At 40.5% G+C, this 24,837-nt stretch overlaps 1 protein-coding gene across 1 annotated transcript in view; it reads right to left on the reverse strand.

Annotated features, from left to right (window-relative positions):
- Positions 1-24,732, reverse strand: part of pcxb (pyruvate carboxylase b) — a 316,797-nt gene extending 292,065 nt beyond the window's left edge. Inside the window, exons 1-6 of the mRNA XM_083937027.1 lie at positions 24,360-24,732; positions 9,693-9,829; positions 7,252-7,345; positions 6,506-6,596; positions 3,588-3,753; positions 2,797-2,942 (exon numbers count right to left, since the gene is read on the reverse strand). Of these exons, the coding sequence (XP_083793153.1) occupies positions 2,797-2,942; positions 3,588-3,753; positions 6,506-6,596; positions 7,252-7,345; positions 9,693-9,829; positions 24,360-24,361 (636 nt within the window). The 5' untranslated portion in view covers positions 24,362-24,732. The remainder of the gene's footprint in view (positions 1-2,796; positions 2,943-3,587; positions 3,754-6,505; positions 6,597-7,251; positions 7,346-9,692; positions 9,830-24,359) is intronic.
- Positions 24,733-24,837: the final 105 nt, after the last annotated feature.

Here is a 24,837-nt window from a genome sequence, read left to right on the forward strand (position 1 = left end):
TACAGAAGTGCCAATAACTGCATTTCTCCGAGTCTGGTAAAAAAAAAAAAAACATTCTAGTCCGTATATTTAAGGTCATATCTCCATGACAACTCTGAGGGGGGTGAATTTTTTTGCACCAGGTTAGTTTTTATTTTATTGGTTAAAGTCGATGAATAATTAGGGGCGTGGCCTCTTGAGTGACAGCTAGCGGCTGGTCCTCACTTCTCCTTGGAGGTATACTTCAGCCAGATGGACGCATCTCCCTCCCTCCAGCGTCACATACATGCACTTTTTTAGTAAGAGGAAATGAGGCGGAGTCAAAGTTGGACAGGTTGGCGACTCCCGTAGGCGAGTACGATTGGATCAAGTTATGAGAACGGTTCTCGACGGGTACGCTACGTCCAATTTTTATACAGTCTGGAATATACCTGTACGTTCCATTCGAATGACTGTCTCTTTAAGTCCCCCTCCCGAAAAAGCCCAGTCTACTCTGATGGTCAGCATTTCTGGGTGTTCTGCATCTGCACTCTCAGCGTCCCTGCACTGTCATTGCAGTCAGGGACTGACTAACAGTACTGTAGTGACACTTTCCACCTATATATAGTATAGCTGTGACATCATCACTGTACAGAAGCTCTGTAGCATAGTATTAATAAAACAACTCAACCTGCTTTATAATAAAAAATAAGATAAAAAAAAGACATGAAAATCTCACTTTCCAGAAATATGGAGCCTTTACACACTGCTGTAAAATCATTGGTGCACCTCTTTTTTTTGTAAATGTCAGCTTTGGCCACTGGAGCTTTGATACGTGCCATTCTGTTGTTCTCTTAATCTTTGGGAAAGTGTATCACTGCAACCTCGGTCACGTTAATTCTGCCTTGCTTATCGGTAAACATACACATCTCATCCTACAATATGTTGAGAATAGTTCCCAGTTAATTCTGCATACAAATTACTCACAAGCTGGCCTTAACGGATTAAAAAGGCAACCTACGCATTGTTGCTTGGGGTCCCAACAGTACAGGGAAAACACTTTACAATTTCCTCACATCATATCAGCTGGTGCTGCTGAAGCCCCTGTGACTCAACTGAATAACTAGAAATGTCAACAGCTAATTAATTAGACTGGGGTGCAGCTCAGAAAAGGTCATACTTTCCAATGGATTGCTGACTTAGGCCCACTGACTACAGTACAACAGAACACTGCTTTTCCTTGTGTATATCAGTGAGTTAGGGTGTAGAACCACTGTGGCTGGCATTGAACAGTTGTTTCAATGGGACATGTTTCTCTGGATCAAGGCTTTAGTGAATGTCACAGCCAGTACATTTCAGTGTTGATTTGCATGACCTTATTCATTGTGACTTAGTTATTCTTTTTTTTTTTTAAAGCCAAAAGAAATAAAGAGCAGAAAATGCTACTGGCCAAGAAGGATGAGGAGGTGGCAATGCTCTTTGCTGCTCTGATTCACCACTGATCTGTGCCCCCTCCTATCTGACAACCAGCTGCTTGCTAGAAAAGTTTGACATGCTCTAACTTGAGATGCATACACGGAGGAAAGCTGTGCGCATTCACAAGGACAGCAAGCGCACACACACCCCCTGCAGTGACCCCATGAGAAGCTGCCGTCAGGCTTCTGTTGAAATAAACAGGGGTGACAACTTGCCACTTCCTGGTGTCTGTGGACCTACGGGAGTTTATTCTCCCTTTGAGACACATTTTGGATAAAATCCTCCACTAACAGAAATTAAACCCCTTTTTGTACATAGGAGACTCTCCTTTTCTGTTCGTTTTATTTTGCCATTATCAATGTACAATATTTTCTAATAGAACAAGAATGAAAAAAATCATAATTTCCCTACCAGCAGGTGAAAAAAGTATTATTGGCCAGTTTCCAATAACAATCAACCAAGGTTAAGAGCGTTGTTCTAGTGCGGTTAAAACTCTACAACCATTCTGAATTTTTCACAAGCATCTCCCAATACACCACTTGGAGTGTATTAGCGCTGTGGCTGTTCATGCTTAACAGTTTTATGAATAGGTTTTAAGTGACTGGACTTATTTGTCTTTAAGCAGTACAAATGCATATCAATATAGATAAAACAAACAACAGAAGCCTTGTATATGCAGACGATCACTCCTTAATAAATTATGAAATTATCTCCAAGGGCCCGTGTCTAGTTTAATGGACTTTATATTGTCCATTTCTTGTTGCATTATGAAGTTTCAAGCATGTGTAAAAAAGGAAACTATGTGCGCCTTTATCTTTTGGGTTCTTGTTTGAAGTAGAGGCTGGCGAGAATGTAGAGCAAGCGTACAATCCAGAGGTGGTGGATCGCATAGAATTTGACAGTTGTTACAGGTGACTCACTCATAAATATGTTATTTATATTGGATGGTTTTTATGATCATATTTACATTGAGAAGCATATATTAAAAGTGGCTTCTGGACAGATCCAATATTGAAAGCCATTTGAGCGTCTGCTGATGAAAGAGAATGAGCCTCCAACGCACAGAAATCACTGACTGCTAAATGACAGAAGCAATTTCAGAGCACACATGCCAAAACACACAGGATGATTGGCGGCCGGAGAGATAAATGACAAGGTTGTAATTTAGAAGAACTTTCACCTGGATTCAAAACAAACAGAAAACTAATAACTATATAAAAACATTTTTTTTAAATGTCATGAGGCCAGCTGCCGATCAAGTTTGCTGGATATGCGTCAGGACAAGATTTATGCTGTTAGAGCAAGCTAATAAATTACATCTCTCATAGGAGTGATCATGTTCAGCAGCGGCTGAAAGCTCACCTCGTACTCTCTGACCACCCTCATGCCCCGACCGCCGCCTCCGTAGGCTGCTTTGAAGATGATGGGGAAGCCGTACGTTTGGGCAAACACATGCGCCTCCTGCAGGCAGCTGATGGGGGCATCTGTTCCTGGGACCACAGGTACACCTAGGCAGGGGAGGGTAGAGTGAAAGGAAACGTAAGTGAGAGACATACTTTAAAAAGGTCCCATATTATGCTATAATAACAAAAAAAATATCTATTTTTTCAATATGAGACCTTTAAAAAATTTGAATGCTATACTTTATAACAATAAATGCTTCAAACATTAATTTAGAAGGATTTATTCGTAATGTGAGACCACCCCAGAGAAGACTGCCAGCAACTTTTTTCAAAGCCTGGCATCACCAGACTAATTTGCAAAAGCATATTAGTCTGGAACCTCTCAGTTCATTTTTGGTTTCAAAAGAGTGTTATCAGCGGTGGAGCCCAAAATGCCTTTGGATGCAACTGGATAGACCTAATCAGAGCAATCAAATGTGACCTATAATCAATCGGATCAACAAACAATGTAGCGCTGAGCAACACATGCAAGTTGAGGCAATGCTTGGTCCATTTTGAAGCAGGAAAACAATGGCTGCCAGGTCGCAAATATTCTCAAATACAGCTAAAAAGTACACTTCAATATGTTTCTGAAAGCATTTTAGGTGAGAAATAGGCAATACAACAGAAAATTCAATCAGCACTGCTTTGTTTTGATAGTTTGAATAAAGATTTTTCATCTAACTTTTTTTCCTTCATTCCCCACCATACCTGCAGTGATGGCCAGGGCACGAGCCTCCACCTTGTCTCCCATCTTGCGGACCGTTTCTGGAGTTGGTCCGATAAACATTACCCCTGCATCTATGCAAGCCTTGGCAAAGTCTGCCCGCTCAGAGAGGAAACCGTAGCCTGGGTGGATAGCATCCACGTTGTTTTCCTAAGAAGTAGGAGAGGGATACATGGAGGAAAGGTTATTTGTATTCATTATATTGCTGCATGTTGTACCTTTTGGCATCATTGCTTTGAAAGACATAAAAAGCTTATTAAACTGAGAAAGAAATGCATCCACTATTCACAAACCACTTGCTAAAACGCATGTTTTTTTAATTCCAATTTGATTCAAGGTCTGCGCTAAAATATTTATTTACTTAATGTTTATTTGATAGGGACAAATACAGTATACACAGCGAATTGCACAACGATTATCCAGATTGCGGTCATTTCCAGTGCCCATCCCTAGCCAAGGACTTTTAAAATAATCAATATATTTTCCAGTGGAACACAGAAAAGAAATGTAGTCCACCTAAGCAACAGGGATTCTGTTAAATACAGAGCCACTGCGGGGGGCCAGTTGACACTTGGCTGACTATTGGGTAGGGAAATAAAGAGCCATCACACACAAACTAACCTGCACGCTTTACCACACGCTGCCCGCTGGCCAATGAAAAGGAAGTATACATCACTTACAGCAAAGGGACTGTGAGCCAGTGATGTACTATATTCCCATTCTATCTTAGTTGCAATCGCCTTAATCATCATCTTCTCAATGGACACCAGCAGGAAACTAAGCGAGCAGACAGGCACGCAGAATTTGAGGGTCCGGGGCAAGATACTGGGAGGAACACACACGCATATTCACACACAGGGTAGCAGACAGATACAGTCACTGCTGAGCCTGACAGATAGAGCCATCTCTGGATCAGTGTGCGCCATCTGCTCTTGGATATGAGGCTGACTATAATTATGGGCTGTCCCGTTGTTAAGGGAGCTGTTACTGGCAGGCCGGAGGAGGCATGGGGCCATACACACACACACACACACACATAAATGCAGCAAGCAGGTACACTCCCTCTTTCTCACACACGGACATGAATGCAAAGACGCACGCATGCACACACACGTTCACTCGTGCTTTCACAGTTGCACGCAGACACACATTTTTCACATACGTCACACACAGAAGGTAAACGCGCACACACACACACACACACAAAGACGCACGCACACAAGCACACAAACACGCACGCACGTCCACTCGTGCTTTCACAGTTGCACGCAGACACACATTTTTCCCATACAATGTCACACACAGACACTACTGGGACAGAGACGGATGGTTATTTTGGTCACACAGTAACAGAGTGAAACACAGTGTGAAGAAGAGGTACCCATACACGGAATGTGAACAAGGGAGAAAGAAGGCAAACGTATAAAAAGACACACACGCTCCTTTGCTAGCATGGGGTGGCTGGGCTCCCAGATAGGCAGAAGGATTTTGAGAAATGAGTTGGATGGCGGTGGCTCCCTGACTTGGCTGGCTGACCACATGCCCACGCAGAAAATTATAAACCATGAGAGATTGATCAGAGAAATGATAATGAACAACTGGCAGCACGTCCTGGAGGATAGAGGGAGAGTGGGAGGGAGAGGAGGTAACAAGGAATAGATCTGATCTAACAGAGTGATAAATGGCAGAGCGAGAGGGATGGGGAATTATAGAGGGAAGCAGCACGAGGAGGAAAAAAGAGAGCAAGAAATGATGGGCAAAGGGAAGGAAACAGAGAAGGTGAGGTGTTTCAAGGATGGACAGAGAGAAGCAGTTTCCTTTTCTTCCTTCCAAAAAAGCTAAACATAGACTTCGGGCGAAGAGATAGGAATAAAAGAGAATTGTCTGTCACTTGTCCGCCTTATTTTATTCTACTGAAATGCACAAAGTTATGCTGTATTAATGACAACTTCCAGCTTTAAGAAGTTGGCAGGGATTTTCCAGAAGATCAAAAGTAAGGTGAATTGCTATCTACTGTAAAACCCCAAGCACTTTCATTTTTTTTATCTACAAATAAAGCATACAATGATTATGCTAAGCTTCCAGCTACCAGCTTCAGCTCTGTACTTAGTGCACAGACAAGAGCAAATAAGAAAAATGTTGAATTTTCCCTTTACAGCTAATTTAAGACACTACTTCAAAGTAAAAACCTTCAAACAAATGGAAACAGGGCATCTTTTTTCAGCTCTGTCACATTTTTTGCATACGAAGAAACATTGTTCTTATGAAAATACTTTACTATTTGCACCACTTCTCTTCTGCAAGATGAAGCCAATATATGACACACTGCTACTCTCATGAGTGATATATATGAATTTCTTGTCCTGAGAGCAGAAGGCACAGGCTTTTTATTGTATGGAAATACACTGGATTATAAATTCTTTGAATATTTGAAACCCATTTTTCCGTTGTAGCAGATGAGATTTAAAAAGGTGTACTGTAGCAATTTATTATTACACTTTCATATAGTACTTGGGGGACCTGCAAGAACATTGAACATGTGTATTTTTAGTTCCTAGTATGAGTCAAGCTCCAAAAATGCTGGATCCTACACTTCTTGTAGTGCAATTAGTAGTGGTGGGAACGTCTTTTGTGAGATCTTCCGTTGCAATCTTCAAAGTCCAAGCCAAGAAAACCTTAATGACATCACTAGGGATATGTTCTGCTTGCCCAGGGCCACAGAAGTCATTAAGCACTGAAACCACTCTCACAGGCTGAGTATTATAGTAATTGCCATGATGAGGACACTAAAGTTACAATGTAAAAATCACTGCCGTGTCTCTTTAGAAAAGTGAATTTGTTTACCTGTAAAGCAAACAACGGCAGTGTTATTCCTTACTGGGAAAGTAATACCATCTTTTACCTTGGCTACTTGGATGATGTCAGGAATGTGCAGGTATGCCGCAACAGGTGGCAGGCCTTTTCCAATCAGGTAAGCCTCATCTGCCTTCTGCCTGTAAAGACGAGGGGAAAGAATTTAATTTCAGTGTGAAGGGAGGGCGAGCAGCAGAAGCAAAATAACACACAGATGTGCACCAGCTTTCAAGTATGGCCTCATGGCAGCAGCATATCCAAGCTCAGTACAGAGTAGGCAATTCAGTCAAATAAAGCCTGGTTGAATCACTCATAAAAGTCTTCATAAGGTTTATGCTATATACAGAGAATGAGGGAGGACAGGCAGACCAAGGTGGTGCAAGTACAAGCTTATAACAAGATTTATTAGTCAGTAAATGACATTTTAAAAAGACAGAGACATAGGAAACAGAGGGGGAAAAGAAACGGCTGACAATGAGGCAGGTTAGGATGTTTGTGCATGTAAACTAAGCAGTGTGATTACCTGAATGTTGGATATGTCAATACAATTACACTTATGTCCCTGCTTAATACCAAGCGCAAAACAAAGAACTGGCCCAAAGCGCAGGAGAGGAGAGAAATGCTCCCAAGCTTCCTTTAATTGCTGTTGGCTCTAATCGACGGTTAGCGTTTCATGGTCGATATCCAGCAGTGGCAGCCCAGCAGTTTACTAAGACATCTGTCGGTTACGCCTTCTGTATTTAAACCAGTTGGTGGAGCGAGCCATTCGGATACGAACACAGCAGAGCGTAGTACCTGTGCATTTGTCCGGTGTCTTGCTCGGAGTAGACGGCCACGGTTCGAATCCCCAATTCAGTGCAGGCTCTGAACACACGGATAGCGATTTCACCTGGAAGAAAAGAGGAAGGCATATAATGAATGGATGGTGCAGGAGGTGTTCCTTCTTTTCCTTCTTTCTTAAATATTTCTCTTCCTCACCTTCTCTTAATGATTAAATGTGTCTTTTTTTCATCCACATTTTAGTAGGTGTGTGCAGCAGGAGGCTGTAGTTCTTTATCTTTCATCATCTTTTTTCATAAGCACACTTTATATGATTTTATCAACATCATGTATCCCTGTTTTGCAGCAAATTCCCTCAGATGAGAGAATAAAATAAACAGAATTTTTTTATACAATACATGAGATGTGAAAACTTCATCACACTGTGCAAAATATCAACAGACACTGCGATAAATCTACTCCTTTTTTTCTTCTTAAGTTTGACAACACAGTGTAAAATCTCTGCTTTAGACAAGCAAAACACTGCCTGCCTTTTATCTTGCTGTCACTGGAGCCAAATACTTTTTCATGCAACACACATTTTGGGGAAGGAAAAAAAAGTCACTGGAAACTAGTAAGATGTGTTGTTCTTGCCTGAAAGGGAGGACAGCATTGGATCATTGGAGGAGTGTTAAAAGAGAAAGCGAACAAGAAAGAAAGGGAATTCTGGAGAGGGACATAAAAAGGATGGAAATATTAGAGAGGACAGAGAGGAAAGGACGAGCCTGACAGATGAAATGGAATGGATTTAAGGTGAGAGATCTAGAGAATGGAAGGTCAGGAAGAATAAAAAGTTTAGAAAAGAACAATGCAAAATAGAAAAGGGGAAAAGGACGTTTTAAACAATTGAGGTAGCAGAAGAAACACAGTTTGGCAAGTTTAACAACTTGACAAATAAGTGGACAGGAGAAAAGAAAAGCAGTGGAGGGAAAAAAAGGGAAAAGAAGTAAGAAATGCAAAAAGGATAGCGAAAAGGAGAAAAGGAAGACAGCAAAGGGCTCAGAGGAAAATCACATCTGACAAGTGCTGAAAAATACAGGGAGTGCAAAGGGAGGAAGGAGGAGGAGAGCAGAGAGAAAAGGAGATTAGTGAAGGAGCAGAGAAGCAATGGCAGAGGAGATGTGCTTGGTGAAGTGGAATCTGGGCTGATATGATGCGATGGTCCGGTCTCCCCTTTCATCGTGTGCGCGCACACACACGCACGCGCGTGCACGGTCCAGTGCACACCAGTGTAATGAATGTGATCTAATGTGGTGATATCGCGTCACACCGATGTGAAGGAGAGAGATTGACAGAAAGCCTTGACGTGCTTGAAAGTGTGTGTGTGTGTGAGCTTGTGGCAGAGACCACAATCTATTTGAATCAAAATGATGGATTGAAGCAGTTAAATGGAGCCTTTATGGGAGGGTAGACGTGAGTGTGTGCATGTATATGTGCAATACAGACTTATCGAGTGCAGCAGGAGGCCTACAAAGTACCACGTGTGTTCGGAATTGAAATTGTATTGGAAACCCACGCAACAATCAATCTAAAATAATAAAAAAAACACTGAACCAAATCAAGTACTTCAAATGTGTCCGCAGGACACAATATAATGGGAGGCTCTATAAAGCAATGAGAATAAAATGCATTCATTTGTCACTTAAATCCTGCACATCACCTGGCGGTCACTTAAATTGCACACTTACAGCCTCCATGGACAACATTACCTTTAATAGCAGGGGGTTTGGTGATTACAGGTATTACCATAGCACGTCAGTCATGTTTATGCTGCCTGTAACGACCATGCTGGTGACTGCTTAATGTTTAGAACACTCTGGTCCACCCTAATTATATTTCCATTCAGACCTCCATGCCAGTAATGCAAACCCCACTAATGGCAATTTCAAGCAGCTTAGAAAAGAACAAACAAAAATGTTTGCCAATTGGTGGGTTCAATTTGTTTTGTGGAAAAAGAAAAACAGTCCATTTAGACTCCACGGGATGTAGAGACGTCCATGCTGGTTTCATTTTAGCTTTTCTAATAGTAATATTTAAATAACTACATATGTGACAATGTGGACAGCATTAAATTCATATTGCACTGCAAGGATTGTTCCACCTCTGTTTCCAATATTCTAAAATAATTCAACGCTTTTGGATTAAAGCAAACAACTATCTTGTTCAGCCACCCACATACAATGTGTGCTTAAATATTTGCATGTGCCAAGGAAAGCTAATGTTGGTCATTAAATATTAAGAGTGTGAGAGTCTTCCTTTGGCCTGGGGAATATTATAAATGTTATAATTTTTTCTAACAATATCATCTTATAATAAATGAAACCACATTAAACTGTATTTAATTTAATGGTACTTTCTAAATTGCTTGTCTTCTTCAGTGGTGACTTAGTACTGTAAGGATGTGGACGGGATCTTACCTCTATTGGCCACCATGACTTTCTTGATTGGTCGATACTCGCTCTGCGGGGCAGAGTGGCTGAAGCGGGGGGAAAGACACGCCCTTCTCACAGCCAACAGGCCGAGGCCGCCTCGGACTACAGTGTACCTCAACATCCTAAGAAAGAAAGAAAGAAAATGTTGAACATACATAATGTCTCAATACACTTCAAACTTGTAAACAGCAGTAAATGAAGTTAAGAGGCAACGGAGTGACACATACTAGATAGAAATAAGAACACATTGATCAAGAAATGGGTGAACTTTTACAAACAATGTTGTTGTTGATTACATACATACAGTACATCCATCCATCCATCCATCCCATTTTCAGGTTCATACTTATTTTGGTGTTCCACTAAAACATGTTTACATGCTATAATGTTAAAAAAAAAACACATTCATTTTTCCCATACTGCCTGTCTGAATATACTTGTATTCACCCTTAGATTTAGCACGGGTCTCTTTAAGACACCCTTCTGTCTGCTCTGATTGGTCAGCATTTACAGGTCTTGCGTATCTGCACTCTCAAGGCCTCTGCACAATCAATTCAGCCATGAAATGACTAACAAATGCAGCAACGGATTCTACCTATACTGTATATAACAAGGGTTCCTAATTCCGGTACTGGAGGGCCACTGCCCTACAAGTTTTAGGTTTCTCCCTGCTCCAACACTCCTGATTTTAACAATGTGCTCCGTATCAAGCATCTGAAGCTTCCTCCAGGACCGGAATCGGGCACCCGTGGTATATAGTATAGTTGTGACATCCTAACCGTACAGAAGTCCTGATGGTTCATTTAAAGACAGTTTCTGAATAAAGGCTGTGTGCATTTCTCTGTGGATTGAGCGTTTTCAAACTTTCAGGACCCATATAGCACCTCCACCTGCCTCACAATAAAAAAAAGTCACACTTTTTATAATATTGGACCTTTTATTTATACTTTTATGATATGATATCCAGCATATTATCTGTCCCACGTGCTACAGAATATAAGAAATATACATAGGTTCTTCAGCAACCAGCAACGACAGCCAATGAGTCAAATATGTTCATGTCTTATCCAAAACCTACAACTTGTATTTCTTACAATCTCTATTTAGAAACAAATTGCTAAGTTCAGTTTCTCAGGTGAAAAAAAGACGCTTCAAGGAAAATGATAAGAGGATGATAATGCTTTGAAAGTGATTAAACAAGGAGGTGTGAGCCCTGTTTAAAGAGATTAAATCTACTAAAGCGCCAAGACCTATTAAGTTGTTGCCGAGGGTTGTGTGTGCCTTTCAACTGTTGGGTATTTTCTCGGAACATTTTAATTAGTGTTACTAATATTAAGTTGGAAAGCTTTGATAATTTAAATACTCGAGAAAAAGCTGTATTATGTATGAAAATATAAATACTTCAGTCCAGTCCAATAAATGCATGATGTTTCCAAAGACATTTAGTATTCAGATATCGACCAAAATAATCGGGATTAGGATTTCTGCCATAATCAAGCAGCCGTACTGTTATAGTGGTCTCTGTATTATAATGATACAAACATTAATATGATCCAGCCACATATGAGTCAGAAGCTATTAAATATATATCTTTGTTAAGATACTGAATACATGGTACCGTATTTTCCGGACTATAAGGCGCACCGAAAAAAAACTTCAAATTTCTCAAAAGCCGACAGTGCGCCTTATAATGCGGTGCGCCTTATATATGAAAAAAGTTTTCAAAATAAGCCATTCATTATAGTGCGGAAAATACGGTAGTCAGTTTTTCCAACAACAACAAATGCACTGATTATTTCATAATGAAGGGATCGTGTATCACAACTGATATTGTGAAGTGGTCTTTCATAATAAAAAAAAATACCACGCAGTTTGTTTATAAATTCAAAACACCTTTATATGATTCATCAACTATTTGAGAAAAACCCATTACGGTTGTACAGAAAAGTCACAGCTGCTGAAATAATCCCTATCAAAACGTGTTCCAAAAAGATTTGATTCCCATAAAAGGAGAGAAAGGAGGGAGGAAGAAAGCCAATCAGCTGCTGCTCCGCTCACCAGCTGCTAATCAGCTCAAATTAAGGACCACGAGTTCCTGGTGTGTTTGTGTGCCTTTTTTTTTTTTCAAATACCGACAATGAAATGGAGGCATGGAGTATATTTTTCCCACATTTGACAAACATTCATCACAAACTATGATTGAAGCACGCAGACTGCTGCTGCCCCCCATTAGTCTCCTTCGTAGAAGGGAAGAAACAAACTTGCTGGTGTTTATCTTTCAAATGCAAAACATTTCGTCCACAGAGACAGCAACTAGGGTGATTAAGTAGAACAGACTCACAGTACATGAAATGATGTTAACTACTGAACAAGATGCATTCAAGTCTGTCTCAGTTGAGCTAGGATTTTTCTGTTTAGACGGTGCCCTCACTTGGTATTATGGACTGCATCATCCAACTATCACATGACGTAGGCAACTTCTTCAGTGATCAAAACAAACAAACAAACCATAAATGACTCCTTACACTGGCAGTGATTTCCTATCCCTTGAACGCATACAACTACAAAATTGAAGCACCCTATCACCAAAGATACAGACAATCTTACCCGCAACCCCACGTGAATTGCACAGGTACACTGACACATGAATACCTTGTCAAATTGATGGAAAGTGTCTCTATCACTGTGAGGAAACATGCAGCTTTACTTGGAGCTGTGTTTTCCAGTGAGCCCTGCAGCTGTGGAAGCTTCTTCTTCTGGACCAACAAGGCCACGACTCACTGACAGTCCTCTGCTGCCACATTGTGGTCAAACGACAGCAATGCAGTCGGTGGGGACCACAAACAATCTGACAAAGCAGCCCGTCCTTTGAAATCACCTGAATTTGCACGTACTAAACCTAATGATTTGTTAATCTAACAATATGTTTGGTTTATTATACACTTGAGAAGTAAATAAAATGCAAAGGTCATATCCTAAACTATAACATAAACTGGACTTTGATCTATAGGGCCTCATATTACAATGAGAGCTGGCATCTTCTCAACATTCTCAACTTATGACTTTTGTTCATGCTGATCCAGACAGAAAAATAACTCCATTTCTTTGGGCCAAGCTAAGATTCATCATGCACAATTATTTCCTGATTCTTATCTATAGTCTCTTAAAAGGTGAATTACCATCTGTTAAGATTTAAAGCCTCCACATTGTGCTCATTGTCAGGTTCATTCTTGTATTTGGTGTTCCTACTAGAACATGTTTACATGCTTTAATGTTTAAAACACACATCCATTTCCTCATACAGTCCGCCTGAATATACCTGTATTCACCCTCTGTCTGAAACACAGTTTTAGCACATGTCTCTTTAAGACCCCCTCCTGAAAAAGCCCAGTGTGCTCTGATTGGTCAGTGTTTCCAGGTCTTCCCGGAAAACAGGAATTGCAACCGGGGAATGACTGTAGCAGCACTTTCTACCTATATATAGTACAGCTGTAACCGGGTGCATTGCTCTGTAGATTGAGGGTTTTCATACTTTTACAGCCACCCTCTTTATAATAAAAAAGGTGGTTTACAACGTGGGTCCTTCAAAGATAAATGTACAATACACATGTATAGCTAACCATTACATCTAGTCACTTCAATTCTATGTTTGCAACACCGGTTAGGGTTACATTTTAAAATACCTGTTTGCAGTGCATTTTACATGGAAGTGTTATTTATTTATTTTTGCTGCTAATGTACACTTGATTTGTTTATAATAATACTACATACATTTATATCTGTTTTAATTTGTTACCTTTTTTTAACAAGGCTAAATGTTTATGTCAAGCCTGATGCCTTCACTCACATGGCAAAGTATACAGTTCATTCATTCATTCAACAGCAGTAATGGCCGATACGCTCAGCCCAGGTATCAGTATTAGATTGGATCGGAAAAAACTGGATCGGTGCATCTCTGGTATAAAGCTAACAGCAGAGCTCATTTCACCCATTTCACCAGTGCAAACTGGGTTGTCTACTTAAAAGTTTTATTCAGTGCATGATGGGAGAATTAATTATATCATCAAAAGTAATTTAGTTAGGCTGCACATAACACACAAAAATCTTTTTCATTCCTCTTATTCATTACCATTTAAATCATGTCTGCTGAGGCATATACAATACACCTGTGGAAAGAATGTGAGACCGACTGCTGAGAGACTAGATCACCCAGATTGGATGGCATAAAGCAAATAGAGCAAAGGTAATTTTTTTTATTCAAAATCTTCTATACAGTATGAACTTTTCCAGTTCTTCAGTGATGTTCTATGATTGTGAAATTAATGAAGAATGATCTACAAACCAGTGAATAGATGCTTGTAGGCTGCCAATGAACGCCTTGAGACTGTCTGAAGACTGTCTGTCTTTCAGCTCTTGCTGAAACAGTATCCTCCATCTACACAAAGCAACACTGTCACACTGTGAAACAGATACAGTTTCCCTAGGCCTGAATACAACAGGGAGACTACAGCACACTTGAGGGGAACAGGACAAATGTACCAGGAAGATGGGCAGTTGTCTTCTACTGACCTTACCTCTCCAATACAGAATTAAAACTTCTTACCAAAGAATTGGTTCTACTCTGAGGTTGAGTGATATTTTTATACGGTACAGTGTGGATATGAGGGCCAGGTAGACAGAGGTATTACCTACCAGTCTCTCTCATCTATAACAGTCAAGTGACTTCAAAATATGTTATACAGTATGGCCTAAAAGCCCAAGGAAAGATGTTTTTTAAGTTAATGATACAATAACTTAGTGTCCTAATATTGTAATGATATAATTTCAAACTGTGAACAGCTCTACTACAATCAAGTCAAACTGTATGGGTGTGAAATGGAAACAACACCTACTACATCATAACACCAGCATGCATTGATTCATAAGTTCATAAATGTACAGAAAATCACATCCAAGGATTACCTGCCAGTAACCTAATGATGGTTCATTTAAGATGCAGACTGTGATCTAAAATGCTCCTTGATCTCCTAAAGGCTGAAAAACGTCCAGATATACAGTAGTGGCCTGCAGTGGGAAGAAACTTCCTGACCTGAAATAGTGCACAGTGATGATACTTCATCATTACGCTGAGTTGTAAACAACTGATCTAATGACTGAAAATCGACTCAGAAAATGAAGTTGAATGGATGTTGAGGGCAAGGACATTTGCAGATGTCTGGACAATGCTGATGTCAAACAGACAAATGGAAGTGTGACACAAACTGACTTTACTTATACCTTTGGTGCTATGATAGTGTTTTTACATCCTAACTAGAAAAAGGATAATGCGAATTATTTAGAGTTGACCATACGTACGGTAGTCATTCTTTTCTGTGATATATTATTATTGGATTATATAGCCTTGAGACTAAGTTCTCTTTTTTAAGGAGAATTGCTGAAAAGTAAAGGGTAGTCTTTGAGAAACAAATAACAACAGCAGTTAAGGAACATTGAATGTGATGAGAGAAAGGAAACAAACACTTTTGTTTCTCTACATTGTATGCGTCATCTCCTCTCCACTGTCTGTCTACAGCATCTCTCTTTTTTTCCTGCCATTCTCTAAAATGTTTCTTTTTTAATACCGTTATCCAACAGTTTTAAAATGTAGCTCAGTACTCTCTTCCTTCCTGTCTCCCTGCACTGACGGTGGAGCATGTGCCACAGCCAAGCGGCTCACCAGTAGTATGACACACATTGCCAAAATGCAACAAAGCAAACTCAAAGCTTGATTATGGTATGAAGGGAATGTCAAAAGGTGGGGACACTCAACTGTCGCAGTGCAATTTGCAGGTTAATTTTGGTTTTGTGCCTCAGGTCATTTTGCTGTTTGTCTCCTTAAGGTCAAACAGTTTTTCTTATCAGGATTCAGCCTATGAAATAAAGAAAATACAAGAAAAGAAGATGATTCTGTGTGTGTCCTAACAGCTGACAGAACACTGAAAGTGTGTCTTTTGAGAGTGTCCTGTACATTTGAGAGTAGAATCCTTCACAAAGAGTTGGTGAAACTAAAAACAGGCCCATAGTTATTATATATCTCAAAAACCATGAGAAAATGTGCATGAGATAAATTATCATTTACAGGGTGGAAACTTAGGCTATATCAGGAAGGTTTAAAAGGGGAACACCTATTGAAGTACTGTCCCCATATCCTCACAACATTCTCCAGGGTGCTCTCAGTGTCATCTGTAACATCTTTCACGATTCACTGTCTGTGTAGCAGCTCCACACCTTAAACTTTATAACAGCACACATTTGAGTTTTAGCACTAGTTTTTGGAATTGGGAGAGCATTAATCATGTTTACTAATATCTTTGGACTGGCTTAGACCAAAAATTTGAAAAAGGGTTTATTTCCCCTTTACCGCGCAAGACAACATGCACATAATGTTTTACAGACTCAAAATGACAGGTTATGGCTAAATATACTTAGGGCTCACTCACACTGTCCGTCCGTACTGTGCCCCATGCTCTAGGGTACTTGTCCCAACAAGCACACATAAAATGACGTCAGAACCGCCGTAGGTTTCCTGCTCGTACACGTGCACACACTCCTGCTCGTACATGTGCAAACACACTTCACAAAAGCGGTTGCACTCACACTGGTCAAACAAACTACTTTAGCCGTGAAATGTCCTGGGGCACGGTACGGATGGACAGTATGAGTGCGCCCTTACTGAGCAACAAGAAATGACCATGTGATCAGTAAGACAACTCGACACCATTCGTTGAGTGACTCATGCATTATAATAATATAGACAGCAGGGGGATGCAACACGACAGACTAGCAGCTTTTGATTAAGAGTTATTGTTCAGTAGTCCATGTCGAATCATTGAGACTAGCAAAACGGATTGATCACTGTCTTTCCTGAAGTCAAAGCAAACATTAGAGGGGACCACTATGAAAAACAAGACCAAATTCCACTCAGTCAGATGATCACGTCACAGTCCATACTAGCATTGTGCATTTTTACTGCACATGCTCAGCTTACAACATAATCAATATGGCTTGAGTAAAAATGCATTAAAATGTAACTTGCATTCCACATGGCTCTGACTGATAGATGTATAGTATGTTATCATGCACGTTTGATAGTGATAGTAATTACTACCATCAATATCCACCTTATCACACACACATGAATGACTGCCACCCCAGTGACAGTAGCTTTATTATATAGTGCTGAGCAGATACAACATGATCAATCAATGTCTTTTAATCCTAATCTGCATGGACAGATTGGTTTACAGCTCTATATTGTGACTGTTGACAAACAGACCAAGTCATGACAATCATTAACTGATATCTTCACTCTGTCCCAACTTTATCTGATACACAAACAGCAACATAACTCAATGACATCACAGCGCTTTACTTTATCCAAGGGGCGTTCCTTTAAAAGTGATAGAGTCATGGGTTGCATTATTGTGTATTGGAGGGATTTACTTCCATCAAGTTACAGAAAATCCAAGTCATCCAAATAACCTTTCTTATTTTTTCCACTCACACACACAACTCTAACAAAGGAAATCTCTTTCACATGGATTACACTGGGATCAGATTTTTCTAGAGGCCTGTAAACTACGTCAGACCAGGTCAGAGGTCAGAATATTCATGTGATCCCAGGGTTACAATGTCTAACATATGTATATGACTGTATACATATGTATATGACTGTGTACATATATATATGACTGTGTACATATGTATAAGACTGTATACATATGTATAAGACTGACACCAGACACATTTTAAAGGGGACATATTTTGCTCATTTTCAGGCTTATACTTGTATTTTGTGTTACTAGAACATGTTTACATGCTTTAAAGCAATTCGTACCTTTCTGGTATGTCGCACAGCACTACAGTAACTGATAACTGATAGCATCTGGATACTGCGTTATCATATCTTATGTTGTGTTCTAGGATTAGGAAAACTGAAAGTAAGTCGTATATAGAATAGTCACATCGTTGTAACTGCTGGGAGCACCACAGCTCCCTCTGCTTCCCCGGAAATAAATAAGCCTACAATTCAAACCAGACGGCAGAAGTCTGGCCAAAGTTATTCAGCAACTTTTAGTTCCACAAGATTCAATCTGGAGGATCAAATCCAGTTGCAGACTCCTCATTGTATAGACCTTTGTTTACTCTGTAATACAAAAACTATACTTCCAACTCAGTTGAGAGATAAATCGGTGATTTGGGGGACAGGATACAATGAATCAGAGGATACAATCTTCTGGTGGTAGAGGCTCATTTAAATTTGCATTATGTCTGCGCAGGGCTTGACTGTTTCTCAAAACTTTGTCATTTGTAATTAGTGGGAAACAAACTACACTATTTGACATGATTTGTTACAGGCAGAGCACTGTGAGACAGTGCAACCTCGACCCTGAATGCTAACAGTTCCAAAACTGCTGCAACACAAAACAAGCACTGAATTCAATTATAGTTGGGAAGCAAAAATGGAATGCTGTTTTAAGCCAAATGTACTCTCTAACCCCTGTCTTGCTCTCTCTCTCTCTCTCACTCTTGTCCTGTCTCTAACAGGGATGATTTCAGGGTCATCGGGGGACAAAGGACCCTTTTTCAGAAAAAGCAATTCCTTGACGGGTTAGGTTTTAGCGTGTGCCCAAGATGGCTGACACTGGGGGCACGGCATAAGGGGACTTTCTGTGTCATTAAAACACTCATTAAAAAGACCTGATTTGGTTGTTAAAGGGTTAAAATGATGGTTAAAATATAAATCTATATTCAAAAAGAGATTCAGGGTACCACTGGACAGGACAGTCCACCAGAGATGATTTGTAGATTAGGAGGATGATGATGATTAGGGTTAGGTCCCTTTTTTTGAAGAAGGGTCCCATGTTCCCGGTTACATACATAGTAGGTAATACATAGGACCCGGAGAACATGCGTACACTCCACTGTTCTTAGCTTTCGGTGTAAGTCTGTCTGACAGCACAGCTATATCGTGACACATATGCACTGCCTCATGCATACATCAGACGATCCTGTCTAAACAGAGAACATCCTCTGTGTGTTGGGGGGGTGATTTCTGGTTCATATATTAACTACTTAGAGATCAAAGTTCTGTTCTGTTATGACGCACACAGCCCATGATATTGTGACACACAAACACACATAACTAGCATTAACTTTGCCCTGATCATGGGGCAAATACATACATGGCTATCATGACCATGACAAAAGGGTCTACCTCTTCATCCTTTACAGTAAAGTCTCAGAAATCATCCTGGGAATCAGTTCCTTGGTGTGTTATGGGCCTAGCACACACTTCACAAAACACAAGGGGTGAAATTAAATATATTTTGATACTTTAGCGAAGTAGCTCCTTCCCAGTAGTGGCATTATTTATTTCAAGGGTAGGAAACACTAGTTTTCTAGAGCTTTCTCTGCACTTAAAACTTAATTCCTGGAATACTTGACGTCCCTTAGTTTTGAGTTCATCATTAAAATTAGCCTGGGAGAGAAAATATATCATGACACCAAAATGTAGGGATTCAAACAAATAGCTTTATAGCTTTAACGCAAGAAAAATGTTGTAGATCACATCATTTCTTCTGTATCACAAATATACATAACCCAGTGGTTCACGCCGACTGTACTTTCCGAAAGCTTGGTTCTTAAAATGAATATGTCATACGAAACCATTGGTGTCTTGGACAGGGTTAAACTAATGGGGTGAATCCAGCGAGGTGACAACAGTAGTCCACAGATGTGATAATTACCTTCGCCGAGGAGGTTAACGATGTTTCCAGCTCAGTTTGTTTGTTTGTTTGCTTGTGAGCAGGATTACAAAATAAGTACCAGTCCAATTCTCATGAAATTTGGTGGATATTAAATATTTTTCACTTTTGTGAAAATTGAGAGATTTTTCTGCTGCATTATTGTGGTGTCGGCATGATCAGAAAATACAGTTTCGTACTCAGTATATTCACACTGCATGGTCCACAGAGTGCCCTTCTAATTATACGGTGTTTTATGAAACACTTAACTGTCATTAACCTCTTTCACTGTCCTTACACCCAGTGCAGTCAAACAGCACCCCTACTCCCCTGCTGCTTGTATTATTACAGGGCAGTATCTTCTAATGTTTCCATTAGAAGGTCACTTGTTAATCTAAAACAAACAAACAAACAGACAAAAAACAGGAGGCTCCACTGGTAATTACACAACACAAAAAAATGCTTTTTTTTAAAGTTTATAGTTCTAAGCAGACTACGGCCTAGTCCACATGAACACAGGTATATTTGAAACCGTCCACACCACCGGTGTGATAAAAATATCTCCATCCACATGAAACCGCAAAATCTGCCTCCGTCAGCTGGTCACGTCTAGAGGGCTTCAAAAGTCTCCATGGATACAACTTACAGTTTACCACACAGGACTGCTGAAACTGGACTTTTCGAAAAAGTTCACTCTGGACCCCGGTTACAAAAAACTACGGTTTCAGGAGCCCACAACTGCGATTACGTGTGGATGAAAGGCCAAACCGTGCAGAGAAACTCACAGTTTTAAAAAATACATGCGTTTGTGTGGACGGCCCCTATGTGTCTTCAAACATGCCTGAAGGGGATCTTTAAAGAAGCTGTAATTGAAGTACTGAAAAATAGTGGCCTGAGATTGCCTCTACACGGTTCTCACAGACCCTTCCCAAACATGTGAAATATCGATGTTTTTTCATGGCCACATGCACACGGGGACAGACTGGCTATGCAAACAAACAACAGAGAAATTCAGATTACAACACACAGAAGAACAGTGACTTCATTCTCTGCTCAGGACACAATCACACCGCTATATCTTCATATAGCAAATATTTGTTTGCTGCTATATTAATGCACTAAAGATGAGGTCTAAAAAGGCTTCAAAATATTAGCAGCAACAAGGTTACCGAGGCTGACCGTGTTTCTGTAGACAGAACAAATGCTTGTGACTGGAATAAAAGCGGGTAGTGGTGGCATAGAGGTAAGAATGGTTTGCTTGTAGAAAGGTAGATTGTGCAGTCTGTGAAACTGCCAAAAAGACATCAACAAGAAAGACTGGAGGGGCCTGGAAAAGCACCTTTGAGCAAGAATTGACCTTAAATTTACCATTCAAAAGACATTTTCCCTGATTTCAAACGTTCTGCTCCACTCCCTCAGTATAAATGAATTCAAATAGATACTACTCATTTGGACCTAAAGTAAGCGGATGTTCAAATAGCTGTAACAAAGTACAGTTTGTAGCCCGTTGACAATGTTCATTTGAGCCGAATGAAACCACTGCATTTTCCTCCTGATATTCACTGTCACTCGGCCTCTTTACCAGCTGTGTCAACAAGATGCCCCAGTCTCCTGCTGCTGTGAGCTGCTTTTTTAGGATATAATGTGTTGGAAAAACAAAAGATTTCTTATATCATTCTTGTATAACTCTTAAGGTGCATGTTGCGGTCCTAGACTGCTTTCACAGTTGCAGCGTATTTAAATAAAAGCCCGGGAATTATTTAACCCATTTACTTTTCTTTTGGACCTGTAAATTGATGCTGTGCTCAAAGAAAGTCTTTACATTTGCTGGAGGACTGTAGAGGAAAGAGGTGAGAGGGCAATGTCCTATAAAACCCTGAAGCTGACCTACAGGCTACATTCTGCTAAACCTTAAGCCCCTTTTCCCACTCACATCCACTAACATCTGGTTTTGGTCTTTAGTGGGAAAGATTGCAATGGGAATGTATTCACAGGACAAATGACTCTACAGTAGTCGCAGCTATTTATCGGCTCTAGCTCCAATCAACGGTGATGGCATAATTTTCACATTATTATGTTCCATCTGTAGTTTCTGCAACTTTTGTGTCATCATTCATTTCAAATGAGTCGGCACCGAGTTTGAGAGAGAAACTATACAAGTAACAAAAAAAGACGTAACCATGGTAACGTTGTAACTGGCCTCCATGCTGCTTTCTGTTTACAAACCCTGTTTTCCACTTGACACACCAGAGCAGAAAGGCATACTGGTCTACTGGCAAAGGGAAAAAATTCTATCGCCAATTTGTAGGTTTTGCCGTGTTTATAAAACCTGCATATACACATTAATTTGAATGGGAAAAAAGGTTTTACTCTCTCTGTAAAAAAGCTGGAGAAAACGGTTTGCTCTCTTTATAAGTGGAAGTTACCACGAGGGATCTTGTTTAGTGAGTCTGCAGGTTATTAAACACTTGAATGTGGGTGAGGGGCTGCTCAGAGCATGAGAGCTTCATGAGTGACATATTGATACCCTTCAGCACACCCTCTTTGACCTCATTAAACCTCGAGGGAAGACGCAGCTTCACATGCTTAACATTCATGCAGGGTTTCATGATTCTGCGGAACACCTGCTAATCGCAATTGTATCAATCTATGACTCAGAGCTTTGAAGCACAGTGATATAGCACCCCCTGAATCTGATGCGGTTCCTGCTTAAACTGGACAGTGGGACAGGACAAAACGTGGAGAGAAATAGTGATAGACCGATACATCGGCCGTCCGATATTAGCGTTTTTTTAAAGTGCATTGGCATATGCGGGCTGCTGCTTGCGCCGATAGTTATTTTCTGGCATTATTTACAGACATAATTTGTATTTATGCCTACAAGCATAGCAAGATGCAACACTGGCTGTTCTACACCAAAACACAACTGAACACTTCAGCGAGGGTGCAACAAAGAATACAAAAATAACACGGGACACGGCTACTTAATTCTCACCATTGTGAACTTAGTCTGTGTTTTTCTGCTTGCCTTCTGGTCTGACAGACTCCACTCTAACTCTTACATGCCAACACAGTAATTTAAGCGTAATTCATTTTTTTACTTTTCATTTCATGGTAACCCTAACAACAGGTCAGGACATCAATTAGCTGACAGCACACAGTAAAGGAAGAAAAGGGAGTAAGGCAAGTCACCATAATTGCATGCTGTTATACACAAGTGCAGCGTTCTCAATTTATTGAATTTTCAAAACACCTATGGTCCAGTTTTGTCCAAAGCTGTGCTAATGTGCAACATCCCAAACTGAAGAAAGATGCTCTGAGATACACGCATGCATTTTTTAGTGCAGACATAAGAGGCAAAACATTTGTTGTACCACTTTTGATGCTAAATACTTGGGTTCTCTGCACTCTTCCCCAACAATTTTAGATGTAATTTATACAAAAAGGCATGCAAAATGGTATGCAACAATTAGGAAAGACGATTTAAAAGGCTTGCTTTTTAAGATAACATTACAAAAACGTCATCATATTCATATCATATTAAGCCTTGCTTGTGGAAATATAATATCCTCTGACCATACCGGGCCACCTAGCATCCCCCCAGATATAGTCTAAACTTAAGTGTCAGTGCAGTACAGTTACAGACTACTGAGCAGGAGTACTGTCACCTGAATAAAGTACCATGTCTATCTGACAACTCAAAAGGGGCTCACTTGCAGCATACTCACTTGTTATCGTATTGCTTTGCTGCATTCAACAGCTCAAGTAGTCCTGTCAGTACAGCTGCCAGTCTAGCACACAGCGCACTCTTTATTTGATCCAGTAACCAGATAATAAAGGTTGTGTGAAAAAGCAACTGGAATATACAGTATGTGCATGAAACGGGGAGCACTGAAACATCTGCATCACTCATAAAAATGATAAAGAATGCATCCCAGTTGCCTTGAACATATTCACTCTCTTTCATTCATTCCCTCATTACTTCATTACAAGGTGAATGATGTCCATCACACACACTACAGTCACTTTAGTAGGGCTAAGATAAAAAGCAGACTACAGCCTTTTTTTTCTGACTGCATATTTCGGATCACAACCCCGCTGTAGGCTTTACTGCAAGTTCTGCTTATTAAAATAACTGTCCTTTTCTTGATCACCACACCGCTCCCACAGGGCCTCCCTGAGTTCTGGGACGGGACAGCTGTTCTCCACTGTTTGAAGCAGACTAAAGGTTGCTATGAGGATGACCAAACTGCACAGTCAAATGATTCTGATACAACACACAGGGAGTTATGAGCTAATTCGATGTGCAGCGTACAAGAAAACAAGCAAGCTATAAAACCTACAGTACAAGTTTCAATATGTTAACAGACAACCTATCCCTGTCTGGATAAAAAGAAAATGTAGTGTGTAGTATTTCCATGTAAATAGCTCTATTATTTTCAGACTTTAACAGTCATTTCTGCATGAAACACCATTGAAAAAGCTCCTATCCAACAACGTCAGACCCCTTTGATCCCACTTTGCTAAAGTTTCCTTGTGCATATTTAAGCTATAAAAAGTGTAGCTAGCAAAGTAAATAGGCCAGTTGTCAATGCATAGTTTGGTTCTCGACCGGTTGGTTGACACACAAGTTGTAGCTTAAATGTCTTTCTGTAACAACTGTTCAGCTGAGACTGCTGGACTCGCAGCTCTTGCAACACCTTTTACCACGTTGACCGCCAGACGCAAGGCAGTCAAAGGCTACACTTGCAGTCATTCATACACTCAGGGAGAAAGGGGGAAGTTGAATACACTCAATGACAGCCCCACAGACACACATGCAGGACTCCTTCACACTACCACACACACGTTATCTATCAGTACTCACATGCTGGTGCTGTGTCGGTGTCAGTAAGTGATGTGAATCCGCTGGCAAGCAACCGGACACCGAATGTAAACAGTCGACTGTCAGAGTGTGTTTGTGTGTGCTAACCTCGCACACAACTATAGACAAGCTGCTGGTCGCGGGAGGAAGAGGTGAGATAGGGGAGTTTATATATACACACACAGGTACACACTAGGACACGCGGAGTGACTTCGGGACGGCCGAGCGGGCTCTCACAGCTTCGACACACACACACTCACACACACACACTCCTGCTCAGTGCCTCATATGCTCTTAGAAAGGCGCTAGGACTGTGAAGCTAGTTGCTATCTGCCTACTATGGCTAACTTAGCTAGCAGCTGGCACCGTTCGTCTCCGTGGCGGATATAGGAGAGTGCTACTGCGCCGGTCTCATATTAATCTCTCTCTCTCTCTCTCTCTCTCTCTCTCTCTCTCTCTCTCTCTCTCTCTCTCTCTCTCT

Source organism: Echiichthys vipera (genome assembly GCF_963691815.1).
Source record: "Echiichthys vipera genome assembly, chromosome: 22".
NCBI lineage: Eukaryota > Metazoa > Chordata > Actinopteri > Perciformes > Trachinidae > Echiichthys > Echiichthys vipera.